At 38.2% G+C, this 16,657-nt stretch overlaps 1 protein-coding gene across 2 annotated transcripts in view; it reads left to right on the plus strand.

The window, feature by feature from the left end:
* ELMOD1 (ELMO domain containing 1) overlaps positions 1-16,169 on the plus strand; it is a 76,864-nt gene extending 60,695 nt beyond the window's left edge. For both annotated transcript variants that reach the window (XM_054523838.1, NM_001133646.1), the window contains 3 exon segments: positions 2,100-2,150; positions 3,863-3,996; positions 14,423-16,169. In XM_054523838.1, coding sequence (XP_054379813.1) covers positions 2,100-2,150; positions 3,863-3,996; positions 14,423-14,595 — 358 coding nt within the window. In that variant the 3' untranslated portion in view covers positions 14,596-16,169.
* The last annotated feature ends 488 nt before the right edge of the window (positions 16,170-16,657 follow it).

Raw genomic sequence — 16,657 nt, forward strand, 5'->3', positions numbered from 1 at the left:
AATTGAATCAATAAAGTTCATGTATTAATTACTTCAAACTGATGGTAAATGTCATTGGATACAGATCAGAATGTTTCAAAATGCTACTGTCCTTCACTGATGTCTGATAAAAGTATATATGGATTGATTATGATATCAGCGTAGGTTCTGTCAAGCCCTGAATATTTCAGGTGTTCAAGAGAGAAAAGTCAGTGTGTACTAAGGAAAGCTCTTTCCTGTCTATCCTTCAGCAAGCGTGACATGTTACTGCTCTTGTAAACATCCATTGGTTGAGTATTAAAGTAACTTGAGGGATAAAAGTGGATTCAAGTTAAAGAAGAAAATTTTGACTATGAGTTTGTGTGTGTGTTTGTTTTCTCCCGACGAGGGGAATGCCATCTGTTTGGGCCAGGATATCCTATAAGTATCAAATAAGTAGAGATCATTTGGCCTTTTCTTATATTTCCAATGCAGATAGAGATATGATTTAATAAATATGGAGACACTGTGTATTTATAAAGCTATGCTGAAGAGAAAATAGGTGCTTATAAATTCTTATATATAAAATTTCTTAAATTGCACACATACCTTATTTTAGTTTGGATATGAATATTTAAGGTAAAAAAATCTCCTGATCTCCTGATTCCTCTTCAGCTGTTTGGCTTGTTAGCCAGAAGTTACACTTTAAAAATAGGTGGCACATTTTAATATGAATTAAAAACAGTTATTTTGAATTATAGCCATTTATAGAATAGAAAGTACACTTGTTAAATATCAATTCTGTGCAATGTTTTTGTGGTTGTGTATTGTGTGTATTATATGCATGTCTTGTAATAAAATCTTTGCTGTGTGTTCTGGAGAACTCTTCTTTCTTCTAGTTAGATAGAGAGAAATTAAATATTCATAATAACTAGTTTTTACATTGTATTGAGTTCAAATGCAAACTACAGTTTATACAATTTATACAAATTTATATATAAGAATTTATAAGCGCCCATTTTCTCTTCAACAAAGCTTTATAAATGAACGGTGCCTCCTTGTTAAATTACATCTCTATGTGCATTGGAAGTATAAGAAAAGGCCATATGACCTTAGTGTAAAATACTGAATAAAGGTTACATCAGTTACAGGGAAGAATGGAACATGAGTCCTGCCTCCTTCTGTTGGCTGTATGGTGGGGAATGGGAGTGGGGCAGATGCACACAGAGTAATAGAATGTAGGGCACAGTGAGCCGAGATTGCACCACCACACTCCAGCCTGGATGACAGAGCGAGGCCGAGAGAGAGAGAGAGAGAGAGAGAGAGAGAGAAAGCATTTTCAGAATGCTTCTATGATAGAAATCTTTTTTCAAACAGTCTTATTCAGAAGCTCAAATTACAAAAAAAGATGAAAATGGAGCTGCTGTGGCTTACTGACTTAGCTTAGCCAGAAGAAATACCATAGCACTTATTGGGACAGAATTTTTAAAACCTGTAAATGCTCCCTCCCTCCCTCCCTTCCTCTCTCCCTCCCTAGCTTCCTTTTTTTCTTCCTTCCTTGCTTCCCCCCCTCGCCACCTCTCCTTCCTCTCCTCCTTTCCTTACCTTCCTTACTTCCCTCCCTCCTTCCTTTCTTCTTTTCTTTCTTTTACTAACTCAATCATTTACTTATCAATGAACATTTATTTGGCATCTACCATGTACCAGGCATCACAAATAATATAATAATATTATTTATTATATTATTATAGTATGATAAATAGGATAAACACCACTAGGTAAAACCAAACAAAATGCAGTAGGGAATCATGAGAGAGTGAGGCGACATCTAGTTACCTCACTAAATGTTTCAGGAAGGAGGGGTTTGATCATTAATGATAGTGCAAAAGAATAGCTTAATGTTTGGCCTTTAGGGCTGTCTCCCATGGCTATACTAAAGTGGATAGGAGGTAAATAGCATGGCCTTAAATAATTCCATTTCTGACCTCTATATAAATTGTACTGTGGCTTAACATTTGTCGGATAACTGAGCTACAGACATCTCTGCATATAGTTAACAGTTTTAACATAAGCATTAAAAGAGAACAAGTACCAATTAGAGGTTAAATCTGACTTACTTACTTATTCATTCATCCATTCAGCAAATTCAGCAAAGCAGAATGGGAGAAGAAAAGGATGGATAAGGCAATTGGGTGAGTATGGGATCTCACCTGGAAAGATGGTCCACCTGAAACAGAAGCAGAACTAGAACTAGAGTATCATGAAAGACAAGGGTGAAACTCTACTTGTCCTAATAGAAATATACAATCTGGTTAAAATGTTTAAAGTACCCTTTTATATGTTTGTGGATTTATCTGTATGGTTATATGATATTACTTTGCCTATGAACAACTGACAAGGTAGAAAGTTGTAATTATAAGGAAATGATTTTGAGAAATCACTTAGAATTGTGTTTGGGGCCGGGTGCGGTGGCTCACGCCTGTAATCCCAGCACTTTGGGAGGCCAAGGCGGGCGGATCACGAGGTCAGGAGATCGAGACCATACTGGCTAACACGGTAAAACCCCGTCTCTACTAAAAATACAAAAAATTAGCTGGGCATGTTGGCGGGCGCCTGTAGTCCCAGCTACTCGGGAGGCTGAGGCAGGAGAATGGCGTGAACCTGGAAGGCGGAGCTTGCAGTGAGCCGAGATCACGCAACCGCACTCCAGCCTGGGCGACAGAGCAAGACTCCGTCTCAAAGAAAAAAAAAAAAAGAATTGTGTTTGGTAGTTTGGTAGTTTTCTTTTAAGGATTTTACCAAATATTGGGCTATTTGATAAAAATTTATTTTAGTTTTTTTATAATGCCCCATATTATCCAAAAATATTTCTGAACAGAGAATTTTTTCTGTGCTGGATTTATATTAGCAGAGAGGATTTAAGAACTCAGGTTCCGTTAATTTTTGGTAAACATGTAAATAACGAACTAGAAAATATACATTGTTAAGATCCTTATTTACATTTTTCCCATCATAAAAGTAATATACAATTTATTGTAGAAAAGTAAACAAAAAAATCACCCAATCTTATTACTCTAGCATACTCATGTTAATATTTTGTGGCATCTTATTTTAATTTTTTTCCTTGCACATCTGTGTGTATATAATAAAATGGCTTGCTCTATCCATAATGTTTTATATCCTGCTGAAATTGTCTTTAAGAAGATAGTTTTAATCAGGTGTAATATATTATATGAGATCACCATAATTTATTTTGCTGTCTATCTTCTTTAGGATATTTGAATAGTTTCCATGTTTTTGCCATTATTAAAAATGCTATAATGAATTATATCTATAAAGCTTTGTCCACTTCAGATTTTTTTTCTTTCATATATTTGGAAATGGAAAGGTCAAAGTATATGAACTATCAATTCTCTTGATACATATTACTGAAATTTTCTGCTAAATTACAAAAGTCAAGATTTTCATAGGGTGGGGATGGATGGGTGACCTGCCACTCTGATAATTTAATAGTAAGTTAAATATCGGATTATCCATTATTGAAATGCCTTTTTTTTTTTGTAAAGTGAAAGCACGTTTACTAAGAAAGCAAAAGAATAAAAGAAAAGAATGGCTACTCCATGGGTAGAGCAGCCCCAAGGGCTGCTGGTTGGCTATTTTTATGGTTATTTCTTGATTATTTGCTGAACAAGGGGTAGAATATTCATGAGTTTTCTGGGAAAGGGGTGGGCAATTCCCAGAACTGAGGGTTCTTCCCCTTTTAGACCATAGAGTAACTTCCTGACATTACCACGGCATTTGTACACTGTCATGGCACTGGCAGGAGTGTCTTTTAGCATGCTAATGGGAAATGCTTATTTCTTCTATGTGACACACAGTTGGTTTTGTGGTTTATACTTTATAGGTACTCATTTGCAATTGTGGGCATCAATATAACTGACCTGGCATATAATCTACTGGTCAGCGGAGCTCTAAAAACCCATTTCTACAATATCGCCCCAGAAGCTCCAACATTGTCTCACTTTCAGCAAACATTCTGTAAGTATCCTGTTGTATAATTAACAATATAGGTTTCTGCGCTGGGCATGGTGGCTCACCCCTGTAATCCCAGCACTTTGGGAGGCCAAGGCAGGTGGGTTGCCTGAGCTCAGGAGTTCAAGACCAGCTTGGCCAGCATGGTGAAACCCCATCTGTAATAAAAATACAAAAATTAGCCAGGCATGGTGATGCGCACCTGTAATCCCAGCTACTTGGGAGGCTGAGGCAGGATAATTACTTGAACCCGGGAGATGGAGGTTGCAGTGAGCTGAGATCATGCCACTGCACTCCAGCCTGGATAACAGAGTGAGACTCCATCTCAAAAAAAATTATATATATGTATATTATATATATTATATATAAAAAATGTATATTATATATAATATATTATATAAAAATGTATATTATATATAATATATTATATATAAAATATATTATATATTATATATAAAATATATTATATATTATATATAAAATATATTATATATTATATATAATATATTATATATTATATATAATATATTATATATTATATATAAAATATAATATATTATATATAATATATTATATATTATATATAAAATATATTATATATTATATATAAATATATTATATATTATATATAAAATATATTATATATTATATATAAATATATTATATATTATATATAAATATATTATATATTATATATTATATATTATATATTATATATAAATATATTATATATTATATATTATATATTATATATTATATATTATATTATATATAATATATAATATATAAAATACATAAAATATATTATATATTATATGTAAAATACATAAAATATATTATATATTATATGTAAAATACATAAAATATATTATATATTATATGTAAAATACATAAAATATATTATATATTATATATAAAATACATAAATATATATTATATAATACATTATATATTATATAATATATATTATATAATATATAATATATAATATATCATATATAAAATATAAAATATATATTATATATTATATATGATATATATTATATATATTATATATTATATATGATATATATTATATATATTATATATAATATATGATATATATGATATATATCATATATTATATATGATATATTTTATTATATATGATATATATTATATATAATATATATCATATATAATATATATATATAGAGAGAGAGAGAGAGATTTCTATAGAACACTCCAGGCTGGCTTCTGGGTCCTCTTGCCATTCGTTCATGTGTGTGCCACTCTTGGGAACTGCACACTGTCTGTGGCTCATCTTGTCCACTTTCTGCCCCACTTCTGGAATCAGCCATTTCTCTGAGGAGCCCTGCTTCCAGCTGATGGGGAACAGCATCTAGAAACCACGACCTGGGCACCAAGAATACACCTCTGCTGCTGGGTGTTGACCTTTCTAGGCCCTTTCAGTGGACAGAGCTAGGAGTTGAATTTTAAAACCAAGAGTTCATCATGGTGCCCGTCACATCGCAACACCACGGGGGTCTTTGCCCACCATCAGCCCACAGTTGCTCCTTCCTCCCACAGTGCCAAGTCGCTGGGGACTTCGGAACGTCAGCAGTGCTGTTCTTATCAAGGTTTCCTATAACCCTGCCTCTCAGCAGTGATTTAAGAAATTAAGGCTTTTCACTCAGCAGTGCTGTTCTTATCAAGGTTTCCTATAACCCTGCCTCTCAGCAGTGATTTAAAAAATAAGGCTTTTCACTCAGCAGTGCTGTTCTTATCAAGGTTTCCTATAACCCTGCCTCTCAGCAGTGATTTAAGAAATTAAGGCTTTTCACTGGTTGTCAATTTTCTTTGCCTCCCTGGGGCTGAATGCAGCCTGTTGTTTCAAGTATCTAAAGCGGCTTAAAGGAAACTTCTCCATAAACTGAATAGCACATCACTAGAGACTCTGAGAAAAGTACTACTTAGTGATAATTGCTATAGAACATGTGACAAAATGTGCTGAGAGATCTTTGTGATATGGCTGCTTTGGAGCCTTTGAACTTCCTCTTTTGGTTCTGAGTTTTTTGTTTTCTCATTCAAAAATCTACACTTATATTTTCAGGCATGGTAAATTCTTCTCTTTCCTGCTCTTGCATAATCTTCAGTGTATCCCCTTCTGGTCTGACTCAAAGACATCATGGGTATTTCTCTCCCTCTGATCCTCATGGCTTAGCACTTAAGAGTGCAGGTTCTGAAGATAGCCTGAGTTAATTCTCAGATCTATGTTTTAGCAGAAATGAAATCTCCAAGAAGGATTAGAAGATTAAGTTGAAACTCTCCTAGAAAGTAGAACAAAAAGGCATAGATGAAAAATAGAAAATAAAAAAGGTTGTCAAATTAACGGATCACTCTGTGAGGTCTTATATCTGAATAATAGAAGTGCCAGAAAAATAGTGGTGAAAACTAAGGAAGGGGAATCAAAGAATTAAATTAAGAAAAATTTTCAGAACTGAAGTATGAGTTTTCATACTTAAAGTAATAAGCACCTACATAATAGATTAATGTACACCCACACCAAGGTTCTAATCATTGTGAAATTTAATGATACTGGAAAGAGATGACCCCGAAAACTTCCAAAGCTGTCACAATGAATTGGGAATCAAGATGACATTGCACTTCTCAACAGCAACATTGTATTCTAAAAAACAGAGTATTGTCTTCAAAAGTTAAGAGAGACTGGGCACTGCACATCACACCTATAATCCCAGCAGTTTGGGAGGCTGAGGCGGGAAGATTACTCGAGCCCAGGAGTTTGAGACCAGCCCAGGCAACATAGCGAGACCCTGACTCTACAAAAAATAAAACATTAGCCAGCTGTAGTCCCAGCCACTCAAGAGGCTGAGGTGAGAAGATTGCTGGAGGCCAAGACTGCTGTGAGCTATGATTGTGCCACTGCACTCCAGCCTGGGTGACAGAGCAAGACCCCATCTCAATCAATCAATCAGTCAATCAAAGTTGAGAGATATCTTTTAAAACTAAGGGAATATGATTTCCAGTTTAGAATTTTACACCCAGTATAACTTACTACCTTACCAATCAAGTATGGGAGTAGAATAAAGACAGTTTCTTAATGCAAGGTCGTAAACATTTTACTTCTCTGTACCTTTGTCAGGAAGCTTATTTCCACAAAATAAGAGAGTAATCCTAAAGGAATAAATGGGGTCTAGAAAATAGGAAATCTATCCCAGGAGAGCAGCGAAGGGAAAGCCCAAAATATCTGTGCAATTGGCTGCAAATAATAAATCTAGATTCTAGAAAGTCAGAAGGCCGTGGGAGAGACTCTTTGAAGAACATGAAATTGACAGAATATTACCATGTTTGAACACATTGAGAAGACATTGGCATATATAGGAGACAGTTTAGGCTTAAATTAAGGGGGAAGCCAGGCAAATAAACCAAAGAAGGCAGTTATTAATACAAAGTAAAGAAAAGGGTGAGAAAATAAGTGACTATGTGGCTGGGGTGAGTGAGCGGGAGCTAAATCTTTATCTTCTATAAAGAAACAAAAATTTTTAATCAAGTAATGGAAAGCATGTTGATTAGAGCTATGAAGATCAATAACGAAAATAATCAGCTAAAAGAAATGTTGCTTTAGGAAAGCAGGAATTAGGGCAGGAGACTGCTTTTTTTGTTTTGGGGAGTTTTTTGGTTTTTTGTTTTTATAACAAGACTTGTTAAACTATTTGATTCTGAACAATGTGCCTGTATAACTTAGATAAAAATGAAAAGTAAATTATAAAACACATATACTTTACAACTTGTTAATGGAAAATGTAAGTCCCTTACATACATTATCACAGCTCCTGCTTTGATAATTGGATGATTATATTCACTCCTATAAAAATTCTGAGCATCTCCAACAAATATGATTGAGATTTTACTATGGATTAGGTTCTATGCTGAGGAAGACAGGCATTTAAACAAATACTTAAAATGTAGTGGGTCCAGCATTATCTTCAGGGAAACAAAAAAGTCTTTAAAAAAATAAAATGTAGTGGGAAGAATTTAGTGATTGAGGAAGTAAAGGTACTGCTTCTAAAAATTGGAAAAGTTGCTGGCACAGTGGCTCACACCTGTAATCCCAGCACTTTGGGAGGCCAAGAAGGGCAGATCACTTGAGGTCAGGAGTTCAAGAAGAGCCTGATCAAAAGGGTGAAACCCTGTCTCTATGTAAAATACAAAAATTAGCCAGGTGTGATGGCGCATGCCTGTAAGCCCAGCTACTCGGGAGGCTGAGGCACGAGAATCTCTTGAAACCAGGAGGTAGAGGTTGTAGTGAGCCGAGATTGTGCCACTGCACTCCAGCCTGGGCGACAGAGTGAGACTGCATCTCATAAATAAATAAATATTGAAAAAGTCTGTGGCTGCCTTAGCTCACTCAGCCTGGAAGTCAGGGAAGTTTCTCCAAAGCAAATGCCACTTTTGAAGACACCAAAAGAATGAGTGGCAGGAAATAAGGCAATGGTGGCTGAGTGGTCCTGTGAAGGCCATAAAGCAAAAGAGTATGTGGATTTAAGAAATCGAGCATAGGGTTTGCCGGGTGGTGACTAGAGATGGCACTGGAAGCCTAAGAGCAGGATGGAGGGCAGTCCTGAAGAGCTCTGTAAGCCACGTCAAAGAGCATCAACATCTAGATAAAGAAAGCCTCTTGCCATGTTTCCCTGGCCCCTTATACTTGCCCTATTCTGTATTTACCATGCTCATTAGGGAAATCAGGGAAGTGGTTTTGAGGGGAGGTAGAATGAGTTTAGTTTTAGGCATACTGAGGGTGTGCTGTTCTTGGGAAATCCATATGGAGCTGCAGAGTGGGCGTTCTCATAATATAGGGCTCTGGAGTGCTGAAGGATTAGAAAGGCTCAAGCTACAGATTTGTGATTCATCAGCACCTGGGAGAATATCAGAGCCACACAGGGAGGGAGCACTCCCAGGAAAGAGTCAAAGTTAGAATCGTAAAGAATTGGCATTTAAGGGCAGGTTTCGCTGCTGTATCCTCAGCACAAAGCCTGGTACAGGGTAGAGGTGCTCAGTAACTAGTGGGGGGTTGGGTGGGTGGGTGGATGGATGGATGGATGGATGGATGGATGGATGGATGGATGGCTAAAATACTGGCTGATGTTTTTTGCAGGAGAAAGGAGAGTCTAGTTTCTGTGGGAAATTTTATCCTTAGGCCAGGCGCGATGGCTCACACCTGTAATCCCAGCACTTTGGGAGGCTGAGGCAGGACGATCACTTGAGCCCAGGAGTTTGAGACCAACCTGGGTAACGTGGTGAAACCCCATCTCTACAAAAGAAAAAAAGTATTAGTCTTGGCCTGGATTGACACGCTTCCAAGAGAATCCTAGCCCAGATGAGCAAGTATGCAATAGGATTACATATTTCCGAAGGCCCTCATCAGGTTTTGGAAGCAGCAGCAATCCCCCTATGGATTGTGGTGTATGTAGGCAGAGGGACTCAGGCCTCTCTAAGGGAAACAAACTGTGCCCTAGACTCAGTGTTCCTCAATCAGACATGATCAGTTCTGCACATCTCCTCTGTAATATTCTTGCAATTACCTGTGTCCTTGCATATGTCTCTGCTCTCTACTAACCGAATGCAGTGAAGCAAAACCAAGACATTCAAGAAGCAACAAATATGCTGCAGGCTGGAGTCAGAGGGCCAAATTAGTATTCAAAACAAGTATTCCGTCTAGGTAGAAGAATATAAGAATATAATAGCTCCATCCTTCTGACATTACAGTATTATTCGGTGAACACTGAGCTGCCAAGGCACTATGTTACAAAAATTGCATTCAGTCTAAAGCTCCACTGAACACACAGCCCCATTGAAATAGAGTGAGTTTAGGTGTAAATGAGCAGAAGGGAAAGTACAAAGGCCAGAAGAGGAAAAGGAAACTATTTTTTTCTTTGACCTCCAAAAGAAGGAACTATTCTGTAGGAATAAGAACCAGAGGAACAGAATGTACTGGAAAAGGCAGCCTATTGCCGTGGTGAAAAGTCAGCTGGTTTCAGGCCCTGGTTTCCAGCTTCCAGCTGTATCTGTTATTGTAGACCATTCAAAGAACTCATCTAAGCCCAATATCTGCATCTGAAAGATGGAGATGTAATATCTGTGTTACCTACTCCACAGCTGTTGTAAGAATGCAATGAGATGGTGGAAAATAGCCTGGCCTCTGTTTTCTCCCTCTCCTTTCCATGCCACTTTGTTAGCTTCTGTAGTGAACAAATCATCAGCTGCAATTATACTCCTGTTTGCCTCTCTCCAATAGACCCAGCATTAGGGAGCACAGGAAGTCTGCCTTTTTCTTCATCCGCAATACCTAGTACTGTGTCTGTTTCATATTTGTTCATCGGCAGATGAGTTAACTGACAGATCAGACCAAATGAATTTTTGAACACTGTAATTTATATAAGTGAGTGGAGTTTTATGATTATAATATGCACCTTGGAAGCCAGACCACCATTTCTGCATTTTGATTAAGATCATGTTACACAGTCTCTAATTATTTTCTTGATGGGATAGAGAAAGAGAGTCCCAGGGAATCAGTCTTCAATCTTTGGAGGAAGAATCCTCAGCATGGTGTCAGATTATGAGCCAGCCCCTCCTCTACCCTTACCCAAGCCCTTTAAACCTTTCAAGATGTTTTTCTATAATTGTGTGTAAGGTAGGAAAATGGGGAAACCAAATGAATCCACATTCTTCTGTAACTGTGCCACACTACATCACCTTTAGAGTGAGTTGCCAATACTCCTGCACGTTGTAGAAAGGTGAACATTTATGTATATTGCAGAAAAATGAATTCTTCATTAAAAGATGATTTTTCATATTGCCTGTTTATCATTGTCAACAGGAGAAAAGATGCTGTCACTCAAGAAATACTAATGAGATGCATTATCGATTATTTTAATTCATAGTATTGGAAACCTGACTCTATGTACAAAATAGCTGTGTTTATTTGAGCTCAGAGACCAGTCAGGAAAATTTATGTATGTATTTTACATAGTAAGGAAAGAAGGATTTATAAATTATCATCGATTTATTTTAGAACCATAAAAATTATATTTAGAAGGAAGCCAAGGAAACTCTCTTTTTAAAAAGAGAATCTTCTTGACCAAAGTTCTCAACTTTAGTGACACAAGTTTCATCTTATTGAATTGCAAGTCTCGTTAAATCTGGGAGGATCTGCATTTTTAACAAGTACCCCAGATCATTCTTGGAATATTTTAGGAGTTTGCCCAGTCACTGAAATGGACAGGTGATTGAATTCTTTTGGTTGGTTGAATAAGATACTGAGATCAGAGGAAACAAGTTTCTGTTGATGTGCACATTTTTCCATACGTAGCTAGTATGACAACCAGATGACAAACAGGCTCCAAATCATGGCATATGAGAAATGGTGAGGAGAAGCAGGGAAAGAGAAAAGCTCGGGGCATAAAGCACACTTCAAACACGAGTTAGGGAAGGATTGAAGTTGTTCTGTGAAATACAGGGCAACAGATTTAGGCCCAGAATGAGGAAGAACCTTTATTTGTTTGTTTTTTAGAGACAGAGTCTCTCTCTCTCTCTTGCTCAGGCTGGAGTGCAGTGGCACCATCCTAGCTCACTGCAGCCTCAAACTCCTGGGCTCAAGTGATCCTCCCGCCTCAGCCTCCCAAGTAGCTGGGACTACAGGTGCAAGCCACCATAGCTAGTTTATTCTAAAAAACTTTTTGTGGCCAAGCACGGTGGCTCATGCCTGTAATCCCAGCATTTTGGGAGGCCGAGGCGGGCGGATCACCTGAGGTTGGGAGTTCAAGACCAGCCTGACCAACATGGAGAAACCCTGTCTCTACTAAAAATACAAAATCAGCCAGGCGTGGTGGCACATGCCTGTAATCCCAGCTACTCAGGAGGCTGAGGCAGAAGAATCACTTGAACCCGGGAGGCAGAGGTTGTGGTGAGCCAAGATTGTGCCATTGCACTCCAGCCTGGGCAACAAGAACGAAACTCTGTCTCAAAAAAAAAAACTTTTTGTAAGCCAGGCATGGTGGCTCACACCTGTAATCCCAGCACTTTGGGTGGCCGAGGCAGGTGGATCACTTGGGGTTAGGAGTTCAAGACCAACCTGGCCAACATGGTGAAACCCCATCTCTACCAAAAATACAAAAATGAGCCAGGCATGGTGGCAATTGCTTGAACCTGGGAGAATTGCTTGAACCTGGGAGGTGGAGGCTGCAGTGAGCTGAGATTCGCCACTGTGCTCCAGCCTGGGCAACAGAGCGAGACCCTCTCTCAAAAAAAAATTTTGTAGAAATGAGTTCTTCCTGTGCTGCCCAGGCCGGCCTCAAACCCCTGGCCTCAAGTGATCCTCCTGCCTTGGCTTTCTAAAGTGTTGGGATTACAGGTGTGAGCCACAGTGCCTGGCAAGAAACAAGCTTTTAAGAATCAGGTTCCTCATCCAAGGAACAAATAGTCAGTGTTGTCACCAGAGAAGTTCAAGCCTGAATGCTGCCTCCGGGAATCCAAGCATCAGATGAAGAGAGACAGAGGAGATGGCTTCTGGGGTGACTGATACTTCTGATTTGGGCCTTTTCTGATGTGTTCAGGTTCCCATGACAGTGATAGTGGGGCCCTGGCTTGTGTAACCTCAAGGCCGGTAGGGTGATGGTTGGTGTGTGCCCTCATCAGAAATGTTAAAAACAGTCAATTCTAGTGTGTGAAAGGCCCAAAGGCAGGCTAGTCCTAAAAGAAATGGCGTAAGCCAGGCACAGTGGCATGTGCCTGTAGTCCCAGCTATTTGGGTGGTTAAGGCAGCAGGATAACACAAGGCCAGGAGTTCAAGGACAGCCTGAGCAACATCGCAAGATCTTTCCTCTAAAAAATTAATAAACTTAAAAAAAAAGAAATGGAACAGTCAACCCAACCCTCCTTCTCCTATATTTACAGAGAGACCACATACTTAAACAAATATAAGCATACTTAACAATGTAATGAGACAAGTAACCAGAGGGAAGGGTCTGTGGAAGAGGACCAGCAGCCGGCCACGTGTGTTGGGGGCAGTGAAGGTCACTCCTAATTTTGTATTAAAATAAAATATGAGTAAAGATTTTTAAAAATGTATGAAATTATGTTGAGCATTTTTCCATACATAGCTAGTTACCAGAAAAACAAAAAGTATTGATTTTTTTTGTACTATTAGAATTAAGTATGTTTATTCCAAATTCTCTTCTCATCCTCCCCTTCCCCATTTTCATTTATGCATGCAGGTGGAAAAGCAAGGATTCAAACCAGGTTTCTGGCTCCAGAATCCTGTCTTCTATTTTCTACCTCCTTCTAATGTTAAGACAAAGAAAATTTTGCATAATCTTTGTTTTTCTTTTGTCTTCTTTTTCTTTTCTTCTTTTTGAGACAGGTATCACTCTGTCACCGAGGCTGGAGTGCAGTGGCGCAGTCACAGCTCACTGCAGCCTCGACCTCCTGAGCTCAGGTGATCCACCTCAGCCTCCCAAACAACTGGGCCTACAGCATGTGCCACCATGCCTGGCTGTTTTTCTTTTTTTAAAACTAGGATTACTTCCTTAAGTACTTTTCTTTCTAACATGTAGAGACACCTGAGCTTGTAGTAGTTTACTACCTACAAGTATCTAGTATTAAAAAAAAAAAAAACACTACGCATGTTTCAATACTAAATGTGGTAGATAAAAATAATTAAACAAATGTGGTAGTGGGAGGGGGCATAATGGGGAACAAAGCACAATGAATAGGTTCTTATATCAAATACTTAACATTTATTCCCCAAATTGTTTCAATCCAGATCACTCGTGGATAGCATTTTTGGGACACCAAAGGATTTGAATATGAAATTATTGCTTCAGAGCAAGGAAGTCTTATTAACAATTTCATGTGGTTTAATGACCAGTCTGTGTTGTTCAGGGTTGATTTACAATTTTTATTGTCTCATAATAGAGTGTCAGAATGCATTTGTTTGATTGTCGGGGTAATTTAAAACTTTAGTTATATCAAATATCAAGAGAATAAAGGCTGAGTGGGGTGATTTTGAAAAGTTGGACCGTTACACTAATTTAATTAGGAGGAGAAGGATGAAGTAGTCACTGTCAGCCTTTCAGAAAATGTTCCCAATGCGATTCATACTCAAGAGATGGCAGAACTGGTTTGTCTTCCTGCTTGGGAAGAGTTAGAATGATTCCAGGGCCAATTGCAAAAAGCTTGCAGATTGGTAGGCTTCAACTGCACTGATTTTAAAGAGTAATCTTAAACAGTGGTATTTTCTAGATTTTGACGTCTTCTTTGAGCTCCATGGTTGCTGTGGCTTGGTTCAGCATCTCCCTCAGCATTCAGAATGATTTTGAATGTGATTAAGGATTTTTTTTCTCCTGCATTCTTATCATTGTATTGTCTTCAACAGGCTATTTGATGCATGAATTTCATAAGTTTTGGATCGAAGAGGACCCCATGGACATAATGGAATTTAATCGTGTGAGGGAGAAATTCCGCAAGAGGATCATCAAACAGCTGCAGAACCCAGACATGGCGCTGTGCCCACATTTTGCTGCCTCGGAAGGTTTAATCAACATGTAGTTGCCCACGCCGGTTTTAATGGATACCCTGGAACACTGCCTCATTGTCTTGTTAGATCTCTGCTTAGGTCGCAGCTCACGCATTGAATGCACACAGTGATTGTATGCATGCCTTTTGGTACAGTGTTTTCATCTCTTGGTCATAATTCCGAGATCCCCAGAGACCGCTGTTTCTGGAGTATCTGTCATCCAGTGACTGCTCATATTGTGGCATTATGCAGTGTTACATCTTGCCTTGATACCCAGGTATGGAGAGAGTTTTCTATTTTTTTAGACTTTTTTTCCTGTCCCTCATAATTCAGCATTAAAGAATTGTATTTCTCTAGCTGTATTTTGTATGTAAGAGGTTTAGCTGAATCTCATTCTGTGAAAGCCTTTTAATTTATTGATATGTTTCATGACTACTGCTGCTAGCTTTTCAAGCCAGGTTCATGCTTGGACCTCATTCTGATAAAGTATAAGACTTTAAAATAATACAAAACAGGGCCAGGCACAGTGGCTCACACCTGTAATCCCAGCACTTTGGGAAGCTGAGGTGGGTGGATCACGAGGTCAAGAGATCAAGACCATCCTGGCCAACATGGTGAAACCCCGTCTCTACTAAAAATAACAAAAATTAGCTGGGCGTGGTGGTGGGTGCCTGTAATCCCAGCTACTCAGGAGGCTGAGGCAGGAGAATCGCTTGAACCCGGGAGGTGGAGGTTGCAGTGAGCCAAGATCATACCACTGCACTCCAGCCTGGCGACAGAGCAAGACTCCATCTCAAAAATAAATAAATAAATAAATAAATAAATAAATAAATAAATAAAATAATACAGACAGACACATGATAAGCCAAACTGTTCCTGCAAACATAGCTATGCTTCATGAAAATGTAATGAGGCTTACAAGAAGTAACTTTAGGTAGGAGCTGTTTTTGTTTGAAGTACTGCAGAATTATATTGTAACTTCCCCTCATCCCAGTTGCAATTGTGTCATAGTCATCTGTATATCAAACTATTTTCCCATAACTTCACTGGCTTGGATGCCTAAGTGTATGATGCTTGAAGCCTCAGAAAAGAAATAAGCATATTTCAAAAGCTGCAAAAGGTTTTTCACTGCCTGCCTCTTGCGGAACTTGGTTACACCCTGGCACTGTTCTGATCCAAGCATATTTGCTTGGGGAACTAAGTGCTGACTAGTTTGTTTTCTATGTCAAGGGGCAATATTAAAAAACAATTTGCAAGAAAATTTGTTTCAAGAGAGCAACCTAAGCTAAGTCACTCTGCGATATTTCTTGAAAATAATGACCTTGTCTTGTATCAGTGGAAGAAGTAAATTGCTTAGAAAGGGAAAAGTCAAATTGTTCCAGAACTGCTAAAAATCATTTTAAAAAGCGTGATTTAGTTTGGAATTATGATTGTAGTCTGTTGAATAGTATTTACCATGGCATTTCATACCCATGGTATTTTATACCTTCTGACTATCAGTTTTAGTATTATTAGATGTTTGTGTAACCACTTGCTTATTTAAATGAATTTTGAGTACTGCCTAATTGTCAGTTATATGAATAAATTACATGTCATTCTACTGTAACGTATAGTGGATTTCATATTAATATTTTTGTGCTCGTACAGCTTCTGAATATGCAAATATGTGAGTGAATAGAATGTCAAAGACAGACAACCTGGAGCTGACTATAAATCCCGCCATCATTCAGAGTCAGCAGGTTCATAACTTCCTAGGAAACCTGGCTTGGCTGTTGCTAGATAAAGCAGAAACATTAACTACCCATTGTTTTGTTGTCCTTTCTCTCCCTTATGGGATTGTATTATCCTTTCCCTTTCAGCCATGTACCAGGTGGCAGCATTTTGCATTGCCTTTCTTATGGCCCTGTGTCCCTTCTTAGAATGAGGAAGGGAAAGAGTTGATTAGCACATGGTGGATACCATGAGTAATGACAAGAATGTATATTCCTCTCCCAAGTAAGGGAGAACTTGTCAACCTAGTTCCTCAGGCCTGCCTGAGGAGCCCTATTTTCCACCGTAGCTGCAGCTGCTTTAGATGAAGGCATTATTCCACAT

The sequence above is a fragment of the Pongo abelii genome, chromosome 9 (assembly GCF_028885655.2).
Source record: "Pongo abelii isolate AG06213 chromosome 9, NHGRI_mPonAbe1-v2.0_pri, whole genome shotgun sequence".
NCBI classification, from domain to species: Eukaryota; Metazoa; Chordata; class Mammalia; order Primates; family Hominidae; genus Pongo; species Pongo abelii.